We start from the raw sequence: 24,712 nt of genomic DNA on the forward strand, positions 1-24,712 counted from the left end.
CTGTATGTCATGTATGTCATATATGTTACGATGAATTGAAAATGGGGGACCCTGATGTAAACAAGACAAAAGTCTTTCTCTGGTCTGCATCCCCTTAACAATTGTATGTATTGAGCTGTACTGTACTGTACCCATTCTGCAATCTGTTAATAAAGTTTTCATTCATTCATTCATTCATTCATTCATTCATTCATTCATTCATTCATTCATTCATTCATTCATTCATTCATTCATTCATTCATTCATTCATTCATTCATTCATTCAGTCAGTCAGTCATTCAATCAATGGAAAAGTTGTTTGGAACTAGTTCTTCCACAGGCAGGGGGCGCTAACCGATGCTGAATAATAACGGTACACGAAGAAGAGTTACTGTAAATGCACTTCCGCGTTTGGTGTAGTTGTTTACTTCGCCGTGTTTCACAGCAAAATGACCAAATCAAAGGACAAAAAACGAGAGAAAATCAGCATCGCGACTGAAGTAAGACATGTTAATCTTTGTTTGTAACATAATGTTTGACACTGTTCGTCGATAAACTCGATAAGACGCTGAATAAATGTATAGATGTAGCAGTACTGTCTATCTGTATGTCATGTATGTCATATATGTTACGATGAATTGGAAATGGGGGACCCTGGTGGAAACAAGACGAAAGTCTTTCTCTGGTCTGCATCCCCTTAACAATTGTATGTATTGAGCTGTACTGCACTGTACCCATTCTGCAATCTGTTAATAAAGTTTTCATTCATTCATTCATTCACGCAATGTGTTGTAACGATAAGATTCGTTGTAGCCAATTCATTCACAACTGCAAGTTCAATCTAGCAAGTTCAAAAGATTCGCAGTTACTAGATAAACCACCGCAACACTCCCGGTGTTTTGAGTTTATGGGCAATTCCATGCAAATGCCAACCTCACCATGAACAAATTTAAATAACATGATCATAACCAAACCAATTTCAAATGTATCATCAAGGTCTATATTTTGAAGTACAAAATAGATTTGATCGTAATATTTATGAGAATGCATGTTTTTTCACACTACAGGAGGAGACACAATGATGTAAACATTTATTTTTCGATTAACCTAATTGTATGACTTTCTGAATGGCCAGAATGACAAAAAAAATAATCAACAGATATTTTTCTAACCTCACCTTTGGTCATGAAGGGCTGTTGTATCAATATGTGAATCAATTATGTACTTTGTGTCTTTCCATTGGCAGGTGAAGCATGCTGTTATAATGCCCCTTTATGGGACAGCGAATGTAACATGAATGAATGAATGATGAATGAATGAATGAATGAATGAATGAATGAAAACTTTATTTAACAGATTGCAGAATGGGTACAATACAGTACGGCTCAATACATACAATTGTTAAGGGGATGCAGACCTGAGAAAGACGTTTGTCTTGTTTCCATCAGGGTCCCCCATTTTCAATTCATATAGACATATATGACATACATGACATACAGATAGTCAGTACTGCTACATCTATACATTTATGACATACCAGATTTGCAAATACAGTACTGTTTGTGATACAGAAGGAGTCAAGAAAAGGGAGTATATACATTTGACGTAGAAACTGTACATTGGAGGTTGGGTGGGGGGGGTTGGGTACATTGGGATATTGACAACCATACTGGGTAATTTACATTGGAGGTGGTTGGGGGGGGGGGGGGGGGCGGGGGGCATACTGTATAAACAAGTAACACTGTACATTGAGGGGGGGGGGGAGGAGACACTGTACAAACAAACACAATTGTACATTGAACTATTGACAAAACCATACTAGGTAAATGACTGTACATTGGAGGGGGTTGGAATGATTGGGTTAGGATATTTACAGGGGCCAGTGTTGAATTGCAGTCTCCCGTAGGTGTCCCTTGAGAGAGGTTTTGAAAGTGGGTAGTGATCCACATTCCTTTACAGCTTTGGGTAGGGCGTTCCACATTGATGTGGCATAATTGCGAAACGTGTTTAGTCCCTTATTTGAGCCGAATCTGGGTTTGACATGATTTGTGGAGCTCCCTCTGGTGTTGTGATCGTGGTATTCACTGACCTTTGGGAAGTATTTTGACATGTACATGGGTACCTTGGTCGTGTAGTGTATCTTGTAGACCAGGCCCATTGCAAGTTGTTGTACTCTGTCGTCTACTCTAAGCCATCCTAGGTTGTCGAAGTGGGCAGGGGTGAGGTGGGTTCTAGGAGTAAGGTCAAGCAGTAGTCTGACCAGTTTGTTTTGAGATGTTTGTAATTTTGTTTTTAGCGCCTTTGAGGTGCTTTGGTACCATGAGGTGCAAGCATAGTCGTAGTACCCCTGAATGAGTGCTCCTGCCAGAGTCTTCAGGGTGTTCTTGTTTACCAGAGAGGAGATCCGGTACAAGAATCGAGTTCGTTGGTTGACTTTTTTTATTACATTGGATGCCATTTTGTCACAGGAGAGATTAGCCTCTAGGATGGACCCCAGGTAGGTAATTTCATCTTTCCTTGTGACAATATTGTCACCCACTGTAACTGAGAAGCCGTCGGTCTTGCTGAGTTTGTTATTTGAACCGAAGAGAATGGACTCTGTTTTGCCCATGTGTAATGATAGTTTGTTATCAGCGAGCCATATGCTCGCATCCATAACGTTTTCCAGGAAAAGTTGTCATAAAACATGCATCTGGAATGCAATGTCAACCAAACTTCCTAAGCAAAGCTAACTTTTATAAAGATGACATATTAGCAACAATTAGTCATTCTGGTCTTATTTTTTTACACATTTTAGTTACACTTATTGAGATAAAGATGAGCCTGCAATAAGAAATGTTTTGACCGTTTGGATTTTGAGATAGGTGACAAAATACACAGCGTTATGAAGGATGCAGTGACCATAAGAGAAGGAGTCGAGCAGAGGGTTCAGAAACGCCACATGTCCATGTCCCTTATGGAGGCTTTACCGCTGCACTTCCAACCAAAGAGGACAAGTCCTGAGTCAGTTTTGATCAGATTCATGAACACCTCAATCCTCACATGGATAACAGAGGGAGATACCATTTCTCTGAACCAGTCCAGGCAGAGTGAATTGGACTTGATTTTTTATAACTTTCTTTTTCATGGTGAGGTTGACATTTTCATGGAATTGCTCCAAAACTCATTTTCTGATTTAAGATATTAATATTGCTGTTCTCTGTGTAGAAAACACCTTTTTATGTTAATCAAATAAAGAGCTATTTTCCAAAAACTTTTTGTAATTTATTTTCAGAAGTGACTGATATTTTTAAACTATTTAAGACTACAAAAAAAAGAAAAGATTATTTTATTTTTGTGATTTTTGTGATGTCACAGTATGATGTCATAATAGAACATTCTAGAACTTGTGATGTCACAGTATGATGTCATAATAGTACATTCTAGAACATTTGTGATGTCACAGTATGATGTCATAATCAAACATTCTAGAACATTTGTGATGGCACAGTATGATGTCATAATCGAACATTCTAGAACATTTGTGTTCTATATATAATTATATTCAACAATTCTCTCCTGGCATTTTTTCAGAACAACATGAATCCAGACTGGTTTCATGTTGTGAAAAATTGTCCACCGAAGTCACACACATGTGGGTAAAGCCCTATTTTTGATAGTGTTTTTTGTCTATTTCCGACGTGTAACATCCATAATGCAAAAATGTAACATCCATAACGGAACTTTTTTGTGATTCATTCCTTGAGAGGAAATGCCAGGTTTTCCTGAATGTGCTTTTTGGGTACCTCAAAGCCTTCCCTACAAAGTGATAGTAAACATGTTATTCTTTGAAAAAGATATTCACAGAGTTTTCATCATGTGTTCAGTGAGTCCGAAAAGCTTGTCAATTTCCGTAACATCCATAACGCTGTGTCCAAAAGGTCAAAACATTTCATACTGCAGTGCAGGCTCATCTTTATCTCAATAAGTGGAACTAAAATGTGTAAATTATACTTCCAATTCAAATCGATGCCTTGTCAATGTTAAGTTAAGTTTCCAATGTTCTCTCTGAATGTAACATCCATAACGCTGGAATTGCCTAAATTATTGGACGGCTAGCCGTAACTACAACCACTTGTCTTATGCCAAGGCTCTAATGTCAATGTTCATTCATTTAGTCCCCACAAGCTCCATATAACGCAGAAGTGCAGTGGTCTAATAGCTCCATATAACGCAGAAGTGCAGTGGTCTATAGCTCCATATAACACAGAAGTGCAGTGTTCTATAGCTCCATATAACACGGAAGTGCAGTGTTCTATAGCTCCATATAACACAGAAGTGCAGTGGTCTAATAGCTCCATATAATGCAGAAGTGCAGTGGTCTATAGCTCCATATAACACGGAAGTGCAGTGGTCTATAGCTCCATATAACACGGAAGTGCAGTGTTCTATAGCTCCATATAACACAGAAGTGCAGTGGTCTAATAGCTCCATATAACACGGAAGTGCAGTGGTCTAATAGCTCCATATAACGCAGAAGTGCAGTGTTCTATAGCTCCATATAACACAGAAGTGCAGTGGTCTAATAGCTCCATATAATGCAGAAGTGCAGTGGTCTATAGCTCCATATAACACGGAAGTGCAGTGGTCTATAGCTCCATATAACACGGAAGTGCAGTGTTCTATAGCTCCATATAACACAGAAGTGCAGTGGTCTAATAGCTCCATATAACACGGAAGTGCAGTGGTCTAATAGCTCCATATAACGCGGAAGTGCAGTGGTCTAATAGCTCCATATAACGCGGAAGTGCAGTGGTCTAATAGCTCCATATAGAAGTGCAGTGGTCTATAGCTCCATATAACACGGAAGTGCAGTGTTCTAATAGCTCCATATAACACAGAAGTGCAGTGGTCTATAGCTCCATATAACACAGAAGTGCAGTGGTCTAATAGCTCCATATAACGCGGAAGTGCAGTGGTCTAATAGCTCCATATAACGCGGAAGTGCAGTGGTCTATAGCTCCATATAACACAGAAGTGCAGTGGTCTATAGCTCCATATAACACAGAAGTGCAGTGGTCTAATAGCTCCATATAACACAGAAGTGCAGTGGTCTATAGCTCCATATAACACAGAAGTGCAGTGGTCTATAGTTCCATATAACACGGAAGTGCAGTGGTCTAATAGCTCCATATAACGCAGAAGTGCAGTGTTCTATAGCTCCATATAACACAGAAGTGCAGTGTTCTATAGCTCCATATAACACAGAAGTGCAGTGGTCTAATAACTCCATATAACGCGGAAGTGCAGTGTTCTATAGCTCCATATAACACAGAAGTGCAGTGGTCTAATAGCTCCATATAACGCGGAAGTGCAGTGGTCTAATAGCTCCATATAACGCAGAAGTGCAGTGGTCTAATAGCTCCATATAACGCAGAAGTGCAGTGGTCTATAGCTCCATATAACGCAGAAGTGCAGTGGTCTAATAGCTCCATATAACGCAGAAGTGCAGTGTTCTATAGCTCCATATAACGCAGAAGTGCAGTGGTCTATAGCTCCATATAACGCAGAAGTGCAGTGGTCTAATAGCTCCATATAACGCAGAAGTGCAGTGGTCTAATAGCTCCATATAACGCAGAAGTGCAGTGGTCTATAGCTCCATATAACACGGAAGTGCAGTGGTCTATAGCTCCATATAACACAGAAGTGCAGTGGTCTAATAGCTCCATATAACGCAGAAGTGCAGTGGTCTATAGCTCCATATAACGCAGAAGTGCAGTGTTCTATAGCTCCATATAACACAGAAGTGCAGTGTTCTATAGCTCCATATAACACGGAAGTGCAGTGGTCTAATAGCTCCATATAACACAGAAGTGCAGTGGTCTAATAGCTCCATATAACGCAGAAGTGCAGTGTTCTAATAGCTCCATATAACACAGAAGTGCAGTGGTCTATAGCTCCATATAACACAGAAGTGCAGTGGTCTATAGCTCCATATAACGCAGAAGTGCAGTGTTCTATAGCTCCATATAACACAGAAGTGCAGTGTTCTATAGCTCCATATAACACAGAAGTGCAGTGGTCTATAGCTCCATATAACGCGGAAGTGCAGTGGTCTAATAGCTCCATATAGAAGTGCAGTGGTCTAATAGCTCCATATAACGCAGAAGTGCAGTGTTCTATAGCTCCATATAACACAGAAGTGCAGTGGTCTATAGCTCCATATAACGCGGAAGTGCAGTGGTCTAATAGCTCCATATAGAAGTGCAGTGGTCTAATAGCTCCATATAACGCAGAAGTGCAGTGTTCTATAGCTCCATATAACACGGAAGTGCAGTGGTCTAATAGCTCCATATAACGTGGAAGTGCAGTGGTCTAATAGCTCCATATAACGTGGAAGTGCAGTGGTCTAATAGCTCCATATAACGTGGAAGTGCAGTGGTCTAATAGCTCCATATAACGCGGAAGTGCAGTGGTCTAATAGCTCCATATAATGCAGAAGTGCAGTGGTCTATAGCAGGGGTTCCCAAACTTTTCAGGCCGGGACCCAGAAAATAAGGCGTCAGAGAGCCGCGGCCCAATGCACATTGTCATGCTTTTTTTTTTTTTTTTTTGCCAAGTGAACGATTTTTTAAGCCAAATATCACTTCAATCCTATTAAGTTAGTTCAAGTTAGTTATTCATTTATATGTGCTATTTATGAGAGGGCTAACTTGTTGCAAAATAATAATGATAATAATAATAGCCTCATTAAAATACTATTGTTGCTTCGGTTGTTTTCAGCATTTTATGTGCATAATCTGTTATTTAGTTTGAAATGTTCGTTGAAATAAGTAGATTTTTGGTTTTTGTTTATTTATTAAGTTAATATAAAACCATATAGTCACATTTTAGAATACAATAGAATAGAATTTTAGAATACAACTAGAAACACTGTCCTGGCCTGCTTCTAAATTCAGTGGCCTGAAAAAAAAAAAAATTGATTTTTTTTTAAATCATCTCGCGGCCCTCCCGTGGCTGCTCGCGGCCCACCTTTGGGTCGCGACCCCGACTTTGGGAACCACTGGTCTATAGCTCCATATAACGCGGAAGTGCAGTGGCACAGCTGTAACGTCTGTCTGCCGCTCTGTGGTACACAATTCATTCATTCATGCATTCAATATTTAATCCCGAAAAAAAACAATTATTGCAAGCAAGCTCTCTCATTTACAATGACGTCGAGAAGTACAGCATATAATAAATGCAAAGAGACGATATAGAAAAAGAGAAAAGAAAACAATTTAAATGAATTAAAACAACCACAGACTGTGAGGTGAAACGGTTGGCTATTATAGATTTAAACTGACCAATGGATACTAAAGTATTGAGTTTTAAAGTGCATTGCAAAACATTCCACGTGTGGGGGGGGGGGGGGGGGGGGGGGCACAGGCTAAAAGCAGACTTTCCTAATTCAGTGTACACTCTGGGGACCTTAAGCGTAAGCCAATCACCACCAGTCGCGTCTCTCTACCAGACGACACGATTTTATCATACAGGATACACTGATGATGGGTTCCATGATGACTGTAACTGAGGGGTACAATTCCCTGACTGTATGGTTAGATATGATACTTACTACCACTACCTCTTGTACTTTAGACTCTGGCCACCCAGTACTAGGTATAAATAATTATGATAAACACTCCCACCTGATGAAACGGATCCAACACAAATGTACCAAGTCGAAAGTCTGCGTTTAATAATAATACATAGCAAAAGGTATGTACAACGATCACTTAATTACATTTATGATTTGAAATAGTATGCACTTTTATGGCAAATGAGTATTCGTAGGTAGATCAATATCGAATGTCCAATCTCTGATTGCGCAGGAAGCAAATATACAACCTGGAATATTTAGGGAACAATAGCAATGATACTTGAATGATTATATAGCTGGATACACTAGGGGAAGGTTCCGACTGCTTGTAGGACAGCTGGAGGGGGGGGGTAGAGTCTGGCTGTATCCCGTCTGGCCGAGGGTATCCTGGGAGAGCCCACAGTCGTGCGACCCGGTGCCCAGCGATCCTCGATCCACAGATGAAAGCAGTTGGACTCTCTGTGGCCGGCGTCCTCCGGTCCACGATGGAGAGACGTGAGGCGACCTCGTCGTGTAGAGCGTCTTCTCACCTGTCGTCCTCTCCGGGGGGGGGTATTTCCAACACACCGCAGTGTTGGCCTTTATCCATAGAATAATCAAAGTACTCAAAGCATAATCCAAGCCGGGGAAGGCTAGCCGTCGTCGGTAGAATAATCCAATATACAGGTCCACTCGCTCTTTGGCCTGGAGCTCCTCGGGTGCAGCTTCACGTGGGGTCAACCACCCTGGATAAGCGTCCAGCTGATGCCCGAAACGATGGGGGTGCTGATTACTATAGAACTCTTACCGCACGAGGCACTACATATGAATAGACTATTATTATCTTAATAGAATACGTCCAACTCGACGATATAGTGCCAAATATGACTATTCAAATATTAATATACACGATGTCTCAATGCCGATACTGGGCCGAATTGGCCTTACTGCCCACACGTGGTTCGCGGGGAGGCTTTTGCGTCTGTCACTTTGTTGGAGGGTAAGGAACTGGACTAAAAGAAAGCTCTACTTTAATAGCGCAGTATATATACGCACTATGAACAAATAGTACCATTAGTGGTGCGGTAGACATATTCCTACGCGGAACTAGGACTTGTCCATACATGTTGAGCGGTACGATTGAACCTGGTCTGAGGGGTATGGCGACCTGGCACCAAGGTCTCGTCCAATGGTAGAATGGAGACTATTATGGGATGTTCAGTAGACTAGAAGGGATATTCAATGCATCTTGTACAAGGAATATACAAGGGATATCAGGGGATATACAAATACAATTAAATATATATATATAAATAAATATATATATTCGGTTTAATCTGATCCTTCAGAACAGCCGCCCCCTAATTGGTCCCAACCCAATTAGTTAAGCAGAGACAGATTAACCGCACTGTCTACCACTCAAGGGTTCGCTGTAAGGGTCAGTCAACTCACAAAGTCATAGGGTCATGGTCATCATCGATTGTGTCTGGGAGTCGGGGCAGTTCTATGAGCCTCGCCACAGGACGGGTGTAAATGCGCCCCTGGACGAGTACTTCAGCTGCTCGAACCTTGCCATCGGCACCGGTGATCACTTTGCTTACGCGGCCAGCCGGCCACATAGCTCTGGGTAGTGACTGGTCAATAATCATGACGACTGTTCCTTCCGTCAAATTGTCTCTCTCTTTTACCCACTTCTGGCGGGTCTGTAGAGACGGTAGGTAGTGCAGTAGGAAACGGCTCCAAAACTTGTCGGCTAATACTTGGCTGTACCTCCACATTCGTCGGCCGTTCGCTTCTTCAGGCCGGTACATTGTCTGGGGTAACGCGGGATCTAGCCGCCCCATCAGGAGGGTGTTGGGGGTGACTGGGTCGACATCTGCTACATCACTGGAGACGTAACCGAGGGGCTTTGAGTTCAATACTCCCTCAATCTCCGTGAGGACTGTCATTAGGACTTCTTCCGCCACAGTCTGGGCCCCAAGTACTGCGTACAGGGCTGTCTTTATAGAACGTACTTCTCGTTCCCAAGTTCCACCGAAGTGGGGTGCGTTTGGGGGGTTGAATTGGAAGTCAATCTGGGCTGGAGCGAGGTGGGTCTTAAGTTCTGGGCCCATAGCTTGGAAGCTCTCCCTCAGCTCTCTTTCTCCGCCTTTGAAGTTTGTCCCGTGATCGGACAATAATGTAGACGGTTTTCCTTTCCGTGATGTGAATCTTCGGAAGGCCATAAGGAATGAGTCTGCGCTCATGGTCGGAAGGAGCTCGATATGTATCGCTCTGGTGGTCATGCATTTGAATACAATACCCCACCGCTTCTCGGTGCCTCTTCCTTTCTTTATGTGCAGCGGGCCAAAACAGTCCATGCCTGTTGAGTGGAATGGCTTGTCGCCGAGTCGGAGGCGACATGGAGGTAGGTCAGCCATCCGTGGTATGCTGGGCTGCGCGCGCCACTTTCGGCAGTCTAGACAGGTTCGCTGGAAGCGTCGCACCGCCTCTCTTCCTTGAAGTATCCAGTAACGACGTCTGATTTCCGCGAAGACTCTCTCTGCTCCTGCGTGGTGTACATCCTCGTCGTATTTCTTTATAATCAGCTCTGTGACCTTGTGTCGGCTGTTCAATACGATCGGGTACTTAATGTCATCCGGTAAATTGGGGGCTCTCCGCAGGCGACCACCCACTCTGATGAGGGTATGTGTGTCACTCTCGGGGGCCAGATGAATCAATCTGCTGTCTGATGGGACGGGCTTTCCTCCCTGTAGACAGTCTAGTTCATCGGGGAACGAGTCTCTCTGGGCTCGTTGCAGTAGAAGCAGTTCTGCTTCCTCGTAGTCAGCTGCTGACATATCAGCGGGGGACTTAATCTCTGGGTGGTGCCGCAGGAATGTCCGTTGCTGCGCACTCTCTATGGTAATGCAATCGTCTATGTTGGGGTCTGCGGAGACAACAGTGCTCAATCCACAGAACATGGGTTTCTTATTCTCAGCCTCCTCGTCACTTGCTTCCCTCGGGGTGGGCGTGGGCCAATCTCCTTCCGGGAGCTTGAGGAATGCTGGTCCGTCACTGTAGATGTTATGACGGGTTAAGTCATCTAGGGACATTCCCCGGGTGATGACGTCAGCTGGGTTGTGTTTTGTATCAACATAGCGCCAGTTTGCTTCTCCGGTTAACTCTCCGGTTAACTCTTGAATCTCAGTGACTCTGACTCCCACGAAGACTTTGTATTTGCATGAATCCGATTTGATCCAGGCGAGTACTGTCGTGGAATCTGACCACAGGATTGTTCTATGCACCGGAATGGTGAGCTCACGTTGGATGAGCGTGGCTAGATGCGCTCCTGCGAGGGCTGCGCAGAGCTCTAGACGTGGGATAGACTGTTGCTTGCGTGGGGCTATTCTCGAGCGGGCGAGGATGAATGCTGTGTAGATCTCTCCCCCCTCTTCTTGGGCCCGCAAGTAGGCTACTGATCCGTAGGCGACCTCGGAGGCGTCACTGAAGACGTGTAAATCCATTTTACATGTCTCTGGCCTCACCGTGGGTGGGAAGTAGCTTCGGCGTATATTAACGCCTGGGAGTGAGTGGAGTTCCATCTCCCACTCTCTCCAGGTGGATGCAAGGTGTGCGGGAATGGGGTCGTCCCAGCCCTGGTCCTTGTCCCACAATGCTCGTACAATCATCTTTGCCCTGGTGGTGTACGGTAGTATACATCCTAACGGGTCATATTGTCGGGCGAGTGTTCTGTACACACTCCGTCTGGTGGTCGGTATTGCCGTCGACCTTCCCTGCTCCGTGGTCAGGGGTTTGTGTCTATAGTGGAGCGAATCTGTTTTGAAGCGCCACACTAGTCCTAGTGTCATCTCTTGGGCTTCTCCTGGGATTGTGGCCATCCAGGTCTCGCTGCTCGCTGCCTTGTCCTCGGAGGAGAGGCTGCGCAGTACGTGCGGATCGCTGCTGGCCCACTGCCTGAGATCAAAGCCGCCTTTGATCAGAGAGGCGCAGAGTTTAAGTAGGAGAGCCTCGGCTTCTTCCTGGGTCGAAACGCTTTGTAGACAGTTATCTACGTAGAAGCTGTTCTTCACACTGTGTCGGACCTCTTCGTCCGCTGCTGGGTCCTCTGCGACATGTCTCTGTAGTGCAAATGTAGCACAGCATGGGCTGCATGTAGTTCCGAAAGGGAGGACTTCCCATTGGTAGATGGCTGGGTGCTCATCTCCTGGCCTCTCTCTCCATAGGAACCGCAACAGGGGCTTGTCCTCCTCTACTAATCTCACCTGCAGGAACATCCCTTTGATATCCCCGCTGATAGCCACCTTGTCCTGGCGGAAGCGGAGTAGTACGCCTAGTAGGGAGGGGCCGAGTGTAGGACCGGGCAATAGCTCTTTATTCAGATTTTGGGATCCGATCTGGTAGCTGCAGTTAAACACGATGCGGTCTTTGCCGTTGTGATGAACCTTGTGGTGGGGCACGTACCACGATTCAGTCGTCTGGTCGGCCTCTTTAATGTCAATCTTTGTGACGTGTCCCGCTGTGATGAGCTTCTCAATCTCAGCGCGGTATACACTTTCTTGGGCGGGGTCCTTGGCTAAGCGCCGCTCTGTGTTTAGTAGGTACCGCTCTGTGGCGTCTTTCTTTGCGTGAAAGGTAGGCATCCCTTCCCGCCGCAGGAGTGGCGTGGCGTATCTCAACACGCCGCTGACTGGGACTCTCTTTGTTCCCGTCTCGGGGAGGTTAATGGCGTAGATGTCGTCTTTAGAGCGAATGTCTTTCTTTTCGTTCTTAAAGGGCATTTGTTCTAAGGTCCATAGCCTCTCTACATGCTGCAGGAGTGCGGTGTCTCCCTCTGTGACTCGGGAGTGGAGACAGCTAGTGGCTGTGGTTCGGTTGAGAGATTTGGCGAGTGGGCCTTGGAGAGTCCATCCTAGGCGGGTCTCGACTGCTGCAGGACAGCCTCTGGGTCCGGTATGAACCCGGTCTATCGGGACAATGAGGTCTGCATGGTCGGAGCCTATCAACAGTGTCGGGGTAGCACCGTCTATGAGTGGGATCGGTAGCTTGCGTAGATTGGGGTCTCGGTGGTCTCTCTGCCGCCTAAAGCGCTCCTGTCGGGCGGGCGGTAGCTTCTCCAAGATCCTCTCTACATTTGAGTTGGCGTATAGTTCATGCCTACCCTTTTCCCTCTGCGCTCCCAGCATCCCTACCAGGGACTGCACTCTGATGGACAGGTCGTCCAGTGCTCGATTGTCTGTTGCTGGGAGTAGGCGGTCGATGTGCCTGATCTCCTGGATCACGTAATCCCATATACGTCCATATCTCTGGTCCAACGCTACCAGCGCTGCGGTGTATGGGGTCGTGGAAGTGGCGTAGGCGAGCGATATGTTGTGCGCGCGGGGTACCTTTAAATGCTTCAGTAGTATCGCGTATTTATGGCGTTCATCAATGACATCCACCAACATTGTCTCCAGACACATGCGGAGCTCCGTATACTGGGCCCGGTTCTCCTGGGTGAAGTCTGGTACCATAGGTGTGCCAATGTATGACGCGGATTGTTGATACATCGGCGAGCGTTGGGGGAGAGGCCTCCTAGGCGAGTCTCCTCCTGCTCCTTGGCGTGGGCTGGTACCGGCTGTGTACCATGGCCCGCTGGTCCAGGTGCTGTTCCTCGGTGCGGGTCGTGCGTCGTGCTCACCCGTGAATAGCGTCGGGGGTCTGTAGCGCAGCTCCGCGGGGGTATAGCCTGGGCTGTACTGGACCTCCTGGTCCGGTAGAGTACTGTGCTGTCGTCGGGCGTGGTTCTCCTCCTCTTCCTCTTCGTCTTCCGTTAGGTCATCCAGGGCTTGTAGTCTCTGATTTAGCCTCTCCGCAGTGTATGCTGCTCCTTCCCGGTGGCTGGGTCTCGCTTGGACCGGTTGGGGAAGGGGGTCTGCGGGGGGTATAAACCTCGTCTGTTGGTCAAGTTCAGGGTCGCTTACTCGGCTAGGGGATGCCGCCCTGGAGTGATGTCTAGACGAGTTCCTGGAGCCTCTGGTGGAGGGAGGGGGTGTTGTCCTTCTGATCAGCTGTTCTATTAGTTGCGCTTGTGCTCTGTCGCGCTCGGCTTCGCGCTTGGTGAGATCCGATTCTCTCTGGGCACCGGTGGCGGCGCGCTGGGCGTCGGCCCGGTCTCTTGCCATATTCTCTTCCATCTGAATGCGTCTTATTTCCAGGCGTATGTGCTCTTCTTCGCTCCGTTGCTGTATCTGCAATCGATCGCGTTCACCCTGGAGTCTATCGCGTTCAGTAGAGGCTTTCAGGCTGACGAGGAATGCCTGCTGTAGTGTCCTCTCTGCCTCGCTGGGAGAAGACGGTTGTATAGGGGAGCCGTCCCTTGGGGTACTCCGTGCGGAGTCTTGGAGCTCTATCTCCACGGTGCTCTCCTCATCTTCTTCCGTGCCGAGTTCTCTCTCGGTAGTGTTGTCTTCCTCCCGGGACTCGTCTGGGACTACTTCTTCGGTATTGGCGGGGTGTAAAGTCATGTCTGGTTCCCCCTGGTCCCCACCGTGAGCTGGGTCAGTTACGTTAGAACCCATAGGGGCCTCTATGGTCGGGGTAGCCTGGTCGTTAGGGTTAGACATAATTTTACTTTCTAGTTTTACCGCGTTTACTGTTGGTAGAAGACTAGGTTGTTGACTGACAGCGTAAGCCTCTAGGTACTGAGGGAGCTGTCGTTTGCGCCGCGGGCGTTGTTGGTTAGGAGGATCGTTTCGTGGAGTGTTCATCATAGGCCATTTTAATATTAATAACACTATATTAATATTACACTGATTACCCTCCGGCTCGAAGGACCAATTGTAACTGAGGGGTACAATTCCCTGACTGTATGGTTAGATATGATACTTACTACCACTACCTCTTGTACTTTAGACTCTGGCCACCCAGTACTAGGTATAAATAATTATGATAAACACTCCCACCTGATGAAACGGATCCAACACAAATGTACCAAGTCGAAAGTCTGCGTTTAATAATAATACATAGCAAAAGGTATGTACAACGATCACTTAATTACATTTATGATTTGAAATAGTATGCACTTTTATGGCAAATGAGTATTCGTAGGTAGATCAATATCGAATGTCCAATCTCTGATTGCGCAGGAAGCAAATATACAACCTGGAATATTTAGGGAACAATAGCAATGATACTTGAATGATTATATAGCTGGATACACTAGGGGAAGGTTCCGACTGCTTGTAGGACAGCTGGAGGGGGGGGGTAGAGTCTGGCTGTATCCCGTCTGGCCGAGGGTATCCTGGGAGAGCCCACAGTCGTGCGACCCGGTGCCCAGCGATCCTCGATCCACAGATGAAAGCAGTTGGACTCTCTGTGGCCGGCGTCCTCCGGTCCACGATGGAGAGACGTGAGGCGACCTCGTCGTGTAGAGCGTCTTCTCACCTGTCGTCCTCTCCGGGGGGGGTATTTCCAACACACCGCAGTGTTGGCCTTTATCCATAGAATAATCAAAGTACTCAAAGCATAATCCAAGCCGGGGAAGGCTAGCCGTCGTCGGTAGAATAATCCAATATACAGGTCCACTCGCTCTTTGGCCTGGAGCTCCTCGGGTGCAGCTTCACGTGGGGTCAACCACCCTGGATAAGCGTCCAGCTGATGCCCGAAACGATGGGGGTGCTGATTACTATAGAACTCTTACCGCACGAGGCACTACATATGAATAGACTATTATTAGCTTAATAGAATACGTCCAACTCGACGATATAGTGCCAAATATGACTATTCAAATATTAATATACACGATGTCTCAATGCCGATACTGGGCCGAATTGGCCTTACTGCCCACACGTGGTTCGCGGGGAGGCTTTTGCGTCTGTCACTTTGTTGGAGGGTAAGGAACTGGACTAAAAGAAAGCTCTACTTTAATAGCGCAGTATATATACGCACTATGAACAAATAGTACCATTAGTGGTGCGGTAGACATATTCCTACGCGGAACTAGGACTTGTCCATACATGTTGAGCGGTACGATTGAACCTGGTCTGAGGGGTATGGCGACCTGGCACCAAGGTCTCGTCCAATGGTAGAATGGAGACTATTATGGGATGTTCAGTAGACTAGAAGGGATATTCAATGCATCTTGTACAAGGAATATACAAGGGATATCAGGGGATATACAAATACAATTAAATATATATATATAAATAAATATATATATTCGGTTTAATCTGATCCTTCAGAACAATGACTATATAGAGTTAGAGTAACCAACTAACCATACAATATTATAAACCATGCACAAATATTTTCTGTTTATGGCAGATTGATCGGGTGGAGGAACGACGGTCGCAATGTCAAACCAACCTCGAGAAAGCCGAGTTCAGAAAGAGGCGCGACGAGCTCTCTGATCAGGAAAGGTGAGGAGGTGATGATGATGATGATGATGATGATGATCATGATGGATGATGATGATTATAATGGAAGAGCCAGGATTATGTACTATGTGTATCTTTATTCTCCACAGACAAGAACTGGAAGGTGAAATGGAGATAATGCAGGAGAGGGTGCAAAAGCTAGGTGGGGATTACAATCAAAGCTTAACCCTTTCCTTGTCTTCTCACATTCTAATTTGTTTTCATTGCCATGCTTTCAACCTGTCTGTAATTTTTTTTCTCCACACGCATCTCTTTAGAGACCGTTGCAGGTTAGTTTCGCCATTGAATGGCTCGGTAGGAATTATTTCAAGGTAGTTTGTGGTTGTGAGACTTTGTGGGCTGGGTATCGGAATTCAATACTTTTATGGTATCGATCGAATTGCGAGTATCGAGGAATGCTGTGTTATGGAAATTGACGCACATAACTCAGCAAAGTGTGGTATCGGGGGGTATGGTTTTTGGTATCTGTATCGAATCCCAGGTGTCGGTATTGGCACTGGTATCGTAAATCTTCAAGCGATATCCAGCCCTAGTCATATATATATCTTACCGTATATATATCTATCCACAACGGTCTGTACATACCTGCATATAATCCTTTTTACATATCTGTAGATTCTATATCTATATTATCTTCATTATCCCTTACCTACTCTTATTAGTTATGCTGCTGGCCAGTATGACTTACTGCCATTGTGTCTTTATACCTGTATCACTGTACATAATAAACACCTCTGTACATATGTCTGATTAGCACTATTACTCAGTAGTACTATTTTTTATATATTTTATACCTAGTTTAATCACCTGTACATTGTATATTACCATTGCACTTTACTGTTACATTTGTACTCTGGTTGCATGCCAAACTTCTTTTTGTTGTACTGTACTTATGTTGTATAATGACAATAAAAAATTTAATCCAATCTAGTCTCTATTTCCCATTGAATAAAAAGTGTGGTTGTTTCCGTCTTTTCCTCCCCAGGCAAGGAGCTGCAGGTTCTGAGAGGAGAGAACCGGAGGAGCATGCTGCTGTCGGTGGCTATACTGGCCGTCAGCGCCCTCGTCTACTACGCTTTCATCTACAACCAAGAAGACGTCTCATGATGTCACCAACCAACCCTCTTTATTTATTTTTTGATCTACTTTTTTCTCCCATTTTCTATTTTTCTCCCGTCCCCAATTTAGTATCGTCCAATACTCCCCTCCCCTGTCTCGAACGCTGTTAGGCCACGCCTCCCACAAGCCGGCTGCAATGTGGACGAAGCCTTACATCACGTGTCCCCTCCGGTACTCGAGGAAACAGCCGTCGCATCTTTTCACCTGCACAGCGCGATCTCTCAGCGTCGGGGGTCTGCGTTTGGAGGGCACGCCGCCGCCCCCGTCGCTTCCTGATTCTGCTGCGCAGGCGCACCAACCGACCTGTAGGAGTCGCTGTGCACCACGTCCGATCCCCACCCATCAGCTTCCCACCCCCTAATACTGGCAATTGTATTAGTATGAACGACCAGCCAGGCTGATAGCAATGCGGAGAGCTGGGCTCGAACCCAGCGTCTCCTGCATTGGTGGTGAGCGCCTTTGCCCACTGCACCACCTAGCCGCACCAACCCTCTTTATGACATCACACACATCGTCCCAAAAGGAAGCGCCGGGAGGGGACGGGGTCATCGTCGTTAGATGTCGAGGGAGCGAGGGTCTGGGAGTAGTAGTATTACATGATGCATGCAGAGTGGGTGACGAATGAAATGAGGACGGACCTATGCCATTGAAGATCTTCATGTATGTGTCGTATCTAGGACTGACCTTCGACGTTTTATTTTTTATTTTTTTTATCTTATGTTGTGGGACTTGTACAGCACTTTGGTAAACTTTGTTGTTTTTAAATGTGCTCTATAAATAAAGTGGATTGGATTAATTAATTAAGTAGCCCCTTTCGTGACTGTCACGCAGCCAACAAGGTTTCACTCGGCTGTGTGATTTAATTCAAGGTGGATCGCTGTTGTCGTTTGAACAACTTCAGATTTCATGGGAACTACCAATCCCCCAAATCAAGAATGTTTAAGATGAATGAAGTAAGATTTTGATTATTTGAAATATGGCCTGTGTAGACTAAACTATGCACAGAATTAAGTCTACAAGGTCCGGATTCTACATGGTCCGGCAATGTAGACCTTGTAGACTCCACTACAGACCAATTATCAGTGAATGTTCATGCATTTTTAAGAAGGGCTACTTCCACAAAAAAACAAAGAACTCACCAAAACATCTCAGTAGCACCTTATCTAAATGTTCTATTTCATATATGGAGATTCATATTTATTTATGTATTGCATGCATTTCTACATTTTATTTCCTATTTTGTTTATTCATCCCAGTATCTTTCTTTCTTATGTGTGGAATTCTACAAGGCATGTAGGTGTATGTGTTTGAGGATGATATCCTTCAAACAGGCAATAGTGATGATATAATTTGGGCAGTGCTGAGCTGGGTTACTTTCCTCCAGTGTATTTGTCCCCCGGCCCTACCCAATGGCCCCATGCGCGCGCACACACACACACACACACACACACACACACACACACACACACACAAAAATCGAAGTAAAAAAATAAATAAAATTAATGTTCGAAGCTTGTGCCATCGAACGAAGCTTCGAAGTATTTAAGACAGCCCTAGTCGTATCCCGCCTCACAGTGACCACACCGTCCTCTCCTCGTTGTTCCTCCCAGCTTCTTTCGATGAATTGAGTGAGACCAAGGGGCTGTTCTGACTGGATAACATTTGCACCGCTTCTATTATGTGTCCATGCTTGGCTTGCACCTCTAAAATGATTCATCATCATTGCCATTTGGCTCTCCTATCAAGCTAGATTATATACTGTAAGTCTGCTCTCTGCTTCGTAAAAACGGGGGGGGGGGGGGATTCGAGTCTCAGTCGCTTAACCCTTTCACTGCCGCACTACCAAAATGGTTAACCATTTCACTGCGACAATACACAGGAGGTTAACCCTTTCACTGCCACACAACAGCCGGTTAACCCTTTCACTGCCACACGACAGAAGGTTAACCCTTTACTATCACACAACCGATGGCGACCGTCGGTTGTGTGATAGTAAAGGGTTAACCTTCTGTCGTGTGGCAGTGAAAGGATTAATGACTGGGTGACTGACTCCCCATTGTTGAAACACACACGTGTGAGTGTTGTAGCTACTGACCAGACCAGAGCATCTGAGCGGCTGGAGCTGCACGAACTCTTGACAACAGCAGATTGACCGTCGGTTGTGTGGCAGTGAAAGGGTTAACCTGCTGTCACGTGGCAGTGAAAGGGTTAACCCTCTGTGTATTGTGGCAGTGAAAGGGCTAACCGTTTTGGTAGTGTGCCAGTGAAAGGGTTAATAGCGTGAAAGAAATGCCAACTTTGGTTGAGGCAAGATAAAGCGAGAGGCAGGTCACGTTAACTCAGCACAGCAGTGTAGTGCATTTCCGACAGTAGCTAACGCTACGTTCACTTGGCATCGTGTGAGACTTGGGAGTTCTATCAATTGCTTGCATTGGATATCAATTCATCGCCAATTTCATTTTTTCTTTTGCATTTTTACTTAGTTAACGTGTATTTGACGCTATTTACTTGCCCTTATTGAAGCAAAGATACAGCCTGGGGGTAATATTAGCTTTAGCTTTGCCTAGTAGTACTGGCCGCCTCTAGCTTTAGCTTAACTTGATGTTAGTGATCGATACTAGCCTCTTAGCGTTAGCACCAGTAGTAGGTCAAGGAATTCTGTAACGTGTATCAATTCATCTTGGCTTTCTTTTGTATCTACTGTAGTAGTGCTTGAGTGGCTTAATCTTTGCCCCCAAACTATAGTGCATCAAGTGCCACTGAGTGTTAGACAGGATATACGGGACACATCGTTTTTTACATTAATCATACACATATTCTTTGTTTCCTGTACATGTAGTGTACAGGAAACAATAAAGATTCCCCACTGGTATGTATCTGGGGTCCAGCTTTAGCTAGTCTTGTCTTGTTGTTAGCTACTTCAGTGTCTGCTATAGCGTAATATCAATTGATTTTACAATGACTAAAAACTGAAATGAAGAATAGTTGATTTATAAAAGTAATTATAATACAGCTCTTATTGTTTTCTAAGAGCGAGTGGCATTTAAAACCCTCACTACAGCAATATGTCTTTAGATAGTAATGTAATGGTGAAATGGGACACTTGTGTGCATGGTCTATACTTGTCATACGTGTACAAGCAACGCTTTATAGGACAACATGTGAAAGCACAATTATCTATAAGCTCAATGTAATATAAGAATGTATTAGAATCTCTATTTGTACATAGACATCTGTAAATATGCAAAGACTCTAGACCCTGCCTGGTTTCTGTCCCGCCTTCCAGATGATTTCTTACTCCTCTGTTATAAAACAGATTATGCTACATACTATTGACATCTAGGTGGTGCAGCGATACAGATATCGGCCCGATACCACGCTAAGATACTTGTTCTCGCTATCGGCAAAGGCCATACATCCTGAGAAATTAGTACAGTACAAGCACAATGGCATTTTTGATAATCAAATTATATGTATCTTTTGGTTACGTTAGAAAATGCAGTGGTTGGTTGGAGTTTGATCAAATTATAAGTGAATGTAACTGGCTGTATGAGAATGCTTTTCAACTAAATATAGTAACGGTCAAAATGGTGCTAATTTTGGTACTCGGTATCGTTGAGTATGCAAAACAAAAATACTTCCGCTTATACATGGTTCGCAAATAATGGTGCACATCTAATGACATCTAATGCGATCAGGATTGAGTTCATATAGTACATTAAAATAATTTGTAGGATTTATCCCCTGGGATGTTTAGTCAATGTTTTGTCCATTGTGCCTATAAACTACAAGCTTTACCTGATTTAAAAACAACCAAACCTGATGTTTTGTGAAGCAAATGCACTGTGATACATTGAAGTTACATAATCCATCAAAAAATATGGTGCCAATTTAAAATGTAGGCCTTTTTAAAATGTGATTTAAACATTTAATGTGTGATGGCTGGTAAAAATAATACACACACAAGCCAAAGCTTACTGGCATTTATATTTAGGAATTTAGCTGATGCTTTTATCCAAAGCGACTTACGAGTTCTGTACTTACAATTTCGTGTCCAATGAAATGCTCTCTAGAATGACATTTACAGCACATTGTAACTGAGCTAGCACTCTGCCTCTTTAACTAAATTGAACAAATGTTGCTAACATTAGCTTGCTAGCTAATGGGTTGACCGTAATCCACATTCAGCACTATTGGCTACTGTGAATGCCAATCAATATCCATGACAAGTCCCTCCATAGCTTCCTGTTTTTACAAGAAATGCATCAATATGTGGAATCAAATAGCACATTCTGCTAGCCATTTTAAAGGAGACTAATTAATTCTTCCTTGTGTCTATTTGGATACTTCCTTGGGTTTTCTCTTCAAATGGTGGTTGATATGTCAGTTTGCTTGTTTTGTAATTTCACTACATGTACAGGAAACAATAAATAGATTTTGAGCTTTACTTTGCCTTATTTCCCCTCCCTGAATGTTTCTCTTACTGACTTGTCTATCTCCCATCTAGAATCCAGCCAGGAACAACAGTGTAGTGTCGTTACAGTGGAAGTGTGATCAATATGGGCCCAGGACTTGCACTCAAGTTAGTAAACCACAACTTGTGACTTGACTTGGAATCAACCATCTGTGACTGACTTGGTACTTGAAATTGGACTTTGAGTTTCTGACACTGCCCCAGATTGCCAATGTAGTCTCAGTTTTTTTTTTTTTTTTTTTTGAGATAATACTGTTTTCTGTGTTGTTTAATGGGCTATTTGTGAATCTTCATTAAAAAGAGCTAATTATTGTACTGAACTGAAATGTGATTCTCCCCCCCCCCCCCCTCCCCATCTCCACTTGGGATGGGGTCTGGTCTGGGCTGGTGATTAGGTGACTTGAACTTGGACTTGACTACTGGGACTTAAAATGGGCAACAGAGACATTCATTTTCTAGTTGATCTTGATGGGCTCTTATTTACCATCTACCGATCTAACTCTTCAAGAATGTGAATATGACCTACATTTATATGGCAACTAAAAACACTCATTAGGCCTTTGACTCCACATTCTACATTTATATTCAGAGTGCTCTTATAAAATGCTGTGTAGTGCTTCTGACCATAATCCAATTTCCCTAAAGGGCTATCACTCTAAATGCAGTTCTATCCTCATCTCATCTCATTTTATTAGACGCGGGAAAAATACCAGGTCCCATGCCAACCAGGCCATGTCATGAAATTACATGGATCTGTCACTAGGGGGAGCTGTGGGGACAACATTGTGTGACGTGTAGTGACTGAAGTATCTAATAGGTTCCCTCCACACCAGAACACATGCCAGGTACTCTGGTTCCCTCCGCACCAGAACACATGCCAGGTACTCTGGTTCCCTCCACACCAGAACACATGCCAGGTACTCTGGTTCCCTCCGCACCATAACACATGCCAGGTACTTTGGTTCCCTCCGCACCATAACACATGCCAGGTACTTTGGTTCCCTCCGCACCATAACACATGCCAGGTACTTTGGTTCCCTCCGCACCATAACACATGCCAGGTACTCTGGTTCCCTCCGCACCAGAACACGTGCCAGGTACTCTGGTTCCCTCCACACCAGAACACATACCTGATGACTAACGGTGTCAAATGCCTTCTTAAAATCTAAGAATATGGCATCGACAACACCTCCTTTGTCCATCTTTTGTTTAATATTCTCTAGGAAGAAGCAGTTGGCTGTCTCGGTGGAGTGGTTGGTCCGAAAGCCAAACTGCATTTGGTGCAGTGTATGGGCTACTACTATTAATATGGGAGATTAGCTGTTCAATAATGCATTTTTCAGCAACCTTGGAGATAACAGGCAAGATACTGATTGGCCTATAGTTATTCACTATGCTTGAGTCTCCTGATTTAAAGACTGGTACAACAATGGCTGTCTTCCAGGATATTTATATTCTTTAATAGAGGCATTCACTATTTTTGTTAATGGTTCAGTGAATGAATTTCACTCATATCCAACAAACCATAGCAATAAACTCCACTTACCTTTCTGTCGGACAACTAGGCATCAATTCAGCATTAGCTTTAGAGGTCCTAAACTCTAAACTCTAAACCCTAAACCTAAACATTCTAAATTCATCATTGAGGTCAACAACCTCCTTATCCATATTCAAAAAACTATTAAAATGTAATTTAATTTCATCATTCATAAATCACTGTCACATTAAGTTACTCCTGTGTGATCAGTGTCTACTAATCTACTGTTAGTATGACTGCTTGTTTCCTTTTCCTCATTATATACAGTTAATATGTTATTCTCCTCTTTCTTTGCCCTCTTGTACTAAACAAAAAAAATTGACTTGTGTAAATGTTCCATGTTTTCGCTATAGTGTCTGCCTTATGTCTCTGATCCTGTTTTGTAGTTTATTTTGTAGACCATGTTTACATGTAATTCGTTCATATTGTTTATGGACAATGAGATGGGAGTGGAACTTTGTACAAGCCCTTTGGTCTTCGTTCCCTCCTAGCACTGTTTTTTTTTTTTTTAAATAATGTGCTAAATAAATAAACTAAACGAATGCATCTGCATTATTCTTTTCAAAATGTGAGTCCAGACCACAGAACAGGAGATGAAGAAAGAAGGGCTGTCCTGGCAAGATCTGGAGCGGAGGGCACAAGACCGGAGAGGATGGCGGAGCTTCGTCAACGGCCTACTGTATGTTCCTTTGGGAATTTAAAGGCCTAAGTAAGTAAAAGTAAGAGTCCAGACCAAATACATCTTAGAACTTAGAGCTTTTGAGGGAGTTTTGATATTCTACTTCTGATTGATTGATTGATTGAAAGTTTATTAACAGATTGCAGAATGGGTACAGTACAGTACAGCTCAATACATACAATTGTTAAGAGGATGCAGACCTGAGAAAGACTTTCGTCTTGTTTCCATCAGGGTCCCCCATTTTCAATTCATCATATGACACACATGACATATAACGATACAGCTACATCTATACATTTATGACATACCAGATTTTCAAATACAGTACTGTTTGTGATACTAAAAAATCCAGAAGAAGAGTATATACATTTGACATAGAACTGTGCATTGGGGGAGGTTGGGTAGGTGGGGTGGGGCTGTACATTGGAGGTGGGGGGGGGGGGGTGGTGGGTAGGGGGGGACACACTGTACATTGGAATACTGACATACATTTGACATGGAAACTGTACATTGGAGGAGGTTGGGTAGGTGGGGTGGGTTGGGTCGGGTGTCATGGAATACTGACAAAGCCATGCTTGGTCTTTATTGTACAACTGGGTTAGGACATTTGTAGGGCAGTGATTTTGAATGCATCTCCCGTAGGTGTTCTTTGAGAGTGTTTTTGAAGGGGGTAGTGATTAGGGCCCTGTTGGGTCTGGGTTACATGTTGTGTTTCTGGTGATCTCTGTTTGTCGGTATTCTCTGACCTTTGGAGTATTTGTCCTAGGGCAAAGTGGGAGGGGTGAGGTGGTCTAGGGGTAAGCTATGTTTTGTATGATTGTAATTATCTAGTTGGAGTTGAGGGGTTGGTGAATGAGTGGTTGTTACGCCTTAGAGAGTTAAATAGATTGTTTAGGAAAGTTGGAATTGT

General features: G+C 44.2%; 1 protein-coding gene across 1 annotated transcript; it reads left to right on the top strand.

The window, feature by feature from the left end:
• Window positions 1–372: 372 nt before the first annotated feature.
• Window positions 373–18,897, top strand: ccdc167 (coiled-coil domain containing 167). The gene is made up of 4 exons (XM_084313910.1): window positions 373–479; window positions 15,881–15,975; window positions 16,083–16,135; window positions 16,979–18,897. Exons 1-4 carry the CDS (start codon window positions 429–431, stop codon window positions 17,098–17,100), a joined length of 321 nt encoding a protein of 106 aa, XP_084170036.1. The 5' UTR covers window positions 373–428; the 3' UTR covers window positions 17,101–18,897.
• The last annotated feature ends 5,815 nt before the right edge of the window (window positions 18,898–24,712 follow it).

This window comes from Notolepis coatsorum (genome assembly GCF_963971535.1).
Source record: "Notolepis coatsorum genome assembly, chromosome: 5".
Classification (NCBI taxonomy): Eukaryota; Metazoa; Chordata; class Actinopteri; order Aulopiformes; family Paralepididae; genus Notolepis; species Notolepis coatsorum.